This window comes from Phyllopteryx taeniolatus, unplaced genomic scaffold (genome assembly GCF_024500385.1).
Source record: "Phyllopteryx taeniolatus isolate TA_2022b unplaced genomic scaffold, UOR_Ptae_1.2 contig_425, whole genome shotgun sequence".
Classification (NCBI taxonomy): Eukaryota; Metazoa; Chordata; class Actinopteri; order Syngnathiformes; family Syngnathidae; genus Phyllopteryx; species Phyllopteryx taeniolatus.
This window is the reverse complement of record NW_026903366.1, coordinates 1-3552: the sequence shown is the minus strand read 5'-3', so window position 1 is coordinate 3552 and position 3552 is coordinate 1. Positions and strand designations below refer to the sequence as shown.

General features: G+C 45.6%; 1 protein-coding gene across 1 annotated transcript; it reads right to left on the bottom strand.

Annotated features, from left to right (window-relative positions):
• Nucleotides 1-308: 308 nt before the first annotated feature.
• LOC133473741 (uncharacterized) lies at nt 309-3325 on the bottom strand (the record flags this gene model as incomplete). The annotated part of the gene is made up of 2 exons (XM_061765344.1): nt 2272-3325; nt 309-890 (listed from the first exon to the last, which is right to left on the bottom strand). Coding segments are annotated over exons 1-2 (1356 nt in total), but the record flags the coding sequence as incomplete, so codon positions are not given.
• Between the last annotated feature and the right edge of the window lie 227 nt (nt 3326-3552).

Below are 3552 nucleotides of genomic sequence, written 5' to 3'. Positions count from 1 at the left end.
CCTCCAGAGGATGAACCCTCCAGAAAAGACCCCCAATTCCGTAGTATGGATTCCCTGATTCTTCCAGCCAAGCGCAAAACACCCGCTCTGCGGAAGAGGACTCCCCGCGACCGGAACAGAGTCCGAAGCCCGACAATGTCATAGTTCCCGCTCCCATCTAATAAATCCCCAATAGTACTTATTCCTGCCCTCTCAAAGGTATCGCTGAACATTCTCTCCCCACTCCCTGGCCCTCCGCCCAAGAGATCGGGGTTGAACCTCAGCGGAATTTTCAGCAATTGTTGCAGCGACTTTGGCTCTGCTCTCACCCATGGCCTGAGCGACCACCACGCCTCCAGAACCTCCCTCTCAAAAGGATCTTGGGCGGGGAACAATGACCTCGGCAACATTTGACATAGGTTAAAGTCACCATAATTCCCCAACCCTCGCAGGGTGGGTATAACAAAGTCCTTCCACGGGGCTGTGAAGGACAAGTCCAAACATTTCTTGATGATTTTGAGCCTTAAAGATTTCTTCTTCGTGTCTATGTCGATCAACCCCAAACCACCGGCTCCATGATCCCCTATCAGCGTAGCATCACTCACCAGACCCTTTTCTCTCTTCCACATGAAACGACTGAAAATTGCCTTGAGCTTACTCAAAATGTCACCAGGCAAATCAGTAACAGTCAGGGCATGTACCAACTTTGAAATACACAAAGCGTTTATTACTAGGACTTTACCTTTCAGGGTTAGATTTCTCAACCTCCATACGTTAAGTTGACTTTCTATTTTGTTCAAAATGTTCTCCCATGTTTTCCTATTACATACCTCCGCAACCTTACCTAACAAGACTCCCAGAACTTTGTAGCTGTTCTCGGCCTCACGAAAACCCCAGGTGCTAGGAGTAGCCTGCAACGCACCAAACACAGCCATAGTCGTCTTATTTGTATTTATCTTTGCGCCAGTGGCCTGGCAGTAAACATTCAGTTCATGGAGAGCCATTTTAAGACTCTCTACATCCCTGACTAACAAATTTGTGTCATCTGCGTATTGAATAATTCTAACTTCATTGTTTGCTGGTGTCAGAATACCCCTAATTCCATTATTCTGCTTGAGCAGGGCAGCCAGCGGTTCCGCCACAAGGCTGTAAAGCAGTGAGGACAAAGGGCATCCCTGCCTCACCGACCTCCCCAGCCTCACAGGGCCCGTCAGCAACCCATTAACTTTGATTCTACTAAAAGCACTCAAATATAACCTCTGAATCCATTCTATGAAGATTTGACCAAAACCAAACTTCTTTAAAACCAACCATAAGAAATCGTGCTCAACTCTGTCAAATGCTTTCTCAAAATCAATGCATACATGGATCCCACGCGTGTCATTCATCCGTTTAATCAAATATTTTAGAGTCAAAATTGTGTCAGCAATTTCCCTGCGTGGTATACCATATGTTTGTGTTTCTGAAATAATGTTGCCTATCACCACTTTAAGCCTATTCGCTAAAAGCTTCGCGAGGACCTTGTAGTCACTGTTCAACAAACTAATGGGCCTGTAATTCCCAAGATTTGTACGGTCCCCCTGTTTAAAAATCAGTGAGACAATCCCTTCGCTGAAAGTCGGGGCAACCCGATCGAATGTCTGCATACTTGTAAAAACCCTGTGCAATATGGGCGTGAGTTGGCTTACAAACGCTGTGTAAAATTCAGCAGTTATTCCATCCCTCCCCGGGCTTTTGTTTTTATTTAAAGACAATATAGCGCTAAAAATAGCTCTTGGGTCAAAGCCTTATTTAAAGCACCCACTGCCTCCAGAGCATTATTACGTGAGGTGCGTTGTGATGCAAATAAATCTCCGTAAAAACGCTCCACTTCCTCCAAAATGTCCCCTACATCCGTTAGCACCTTATTTGAACTTTCCGACACTAAAGAATTAAAATAGGCTTTGCTTTCTCGAGTCCAAAGAAAAAAGCAGTGGAGCGTTCCCCTTCCACTGCGTATTGCGCCCTCGCCCTAAGGACCGCACCTCTACATTTTTTAATTTCCATTGACTCCAATTTATTCCTCAGCACGAACAGCTCAGGGTTTACTGGTCCTTGCCGGTGCGCGGCAGCTGTCGTAATCTCCAGTAACCGATTTCTTACGGCCCTCTCCTCCAATTTCTCTAACCAGTTTTTCTTTTTACAGTAGTTTATAGTTATCTTTTTAACCCTCGTTTTAAAACTCTCCCACCAGTCTATAACGTTGTCAACACATTCAAGCTCCATCTTAGCCAAGCCAAGGAGCCCGCTCACCCTGGAAACGTAGCAATCATCCTTCAGAAGGGAGTTGTTTAGCACCCAAAGCCCGCCGGTCCTCCGACTTCCCCCAAGTACCAGTTCAACGGAGAGCAAAGCGTGGTCACTCTGACTCGACCATGTGTACAGTGGCCTGTCCAGATTCTGCACAAGAGAGGCTGATGTTAAACAGAGATCGATGCGTGATTGCTTCAGTTCATTTTGGACAACCTGCGCACTGGAGAAAACTGGCCGACTTAGATTTAAAGTCCTCCAGATTTCTACCATATTATTACCGGTCATCAGATCTAAAAGACAATTCCTGCTAACATCAGTCCTAAAAACATTATTTACACTGACATCCAGTTTGCTGAGATATGTATTGAAATCACCAATCAACAAGGTTCTATCAGTCACAAAGGAGAATACATGCAGGAAAAAGTCCCTCCTATCTAACTCCACATTGGGAGCGTAAATGTTAATCAATCGGAACTTCAACGGTCCATCATATTCGACCACAATGAATCTCCCCTGATTGTCAGCATGCACTAGGGTGGGATAACCCAAGGGGCCGCATTTCGTCAAAATGGCAACCCCACAAGATCTTGATGTGCCTAATGCCACGTGAAGCGAACCAAGCTTCATATTTTCTATTTTCTTAATGTGCTCGCCCTCCCACCAAGTTTCTTGCAAGCACAAAATATCCCACTTGGTGTGGCACATAATGTTGTGAATTTTATGGTCACTACGAAGACCACAGGCATTTGCTGACACCAGGAGAAAATTCATCATAAGCAAAAAACGAAAAGATGGACGCGTCGAGTCTACTTACTTTTTTTAAGCCCGCCCTTCCCAGTGCCTTCAGATTGCCGTTTCTTCCGCTCCATCACATCAATCTCCATGCCTTCATCTGAGTCCAGGACTGGTTCTAGGGTGGCAGACGAACGGGTGATACGAGGGGGGAATAGCTGTGACACGGGAAAACGCGCCAGCCGCTCAATCGAAACATCCCCTCCTGAGAGCCCAGTCTGATTCCTCCCCTCACTGTTCTGTGAGGTGCCTCCCTTCTGAATAGAAGACTGTTGGATTTATCTTACCCAACATTATAATAGACACAAAAGGAATGAAGACGCTTGTTACTTTTTCTCATGAGGAGGGCGTATGGGAGATTGTTCAGATCACAGTCTCTCAACACGCTCTAAACAATCCCCCCCCCCCTCGCTCCTGCATTTATTTGAAATAGGAGGGATTTACAATCATAATGTTCTAAGCAATAAGACACAACACAGAATATTTGAT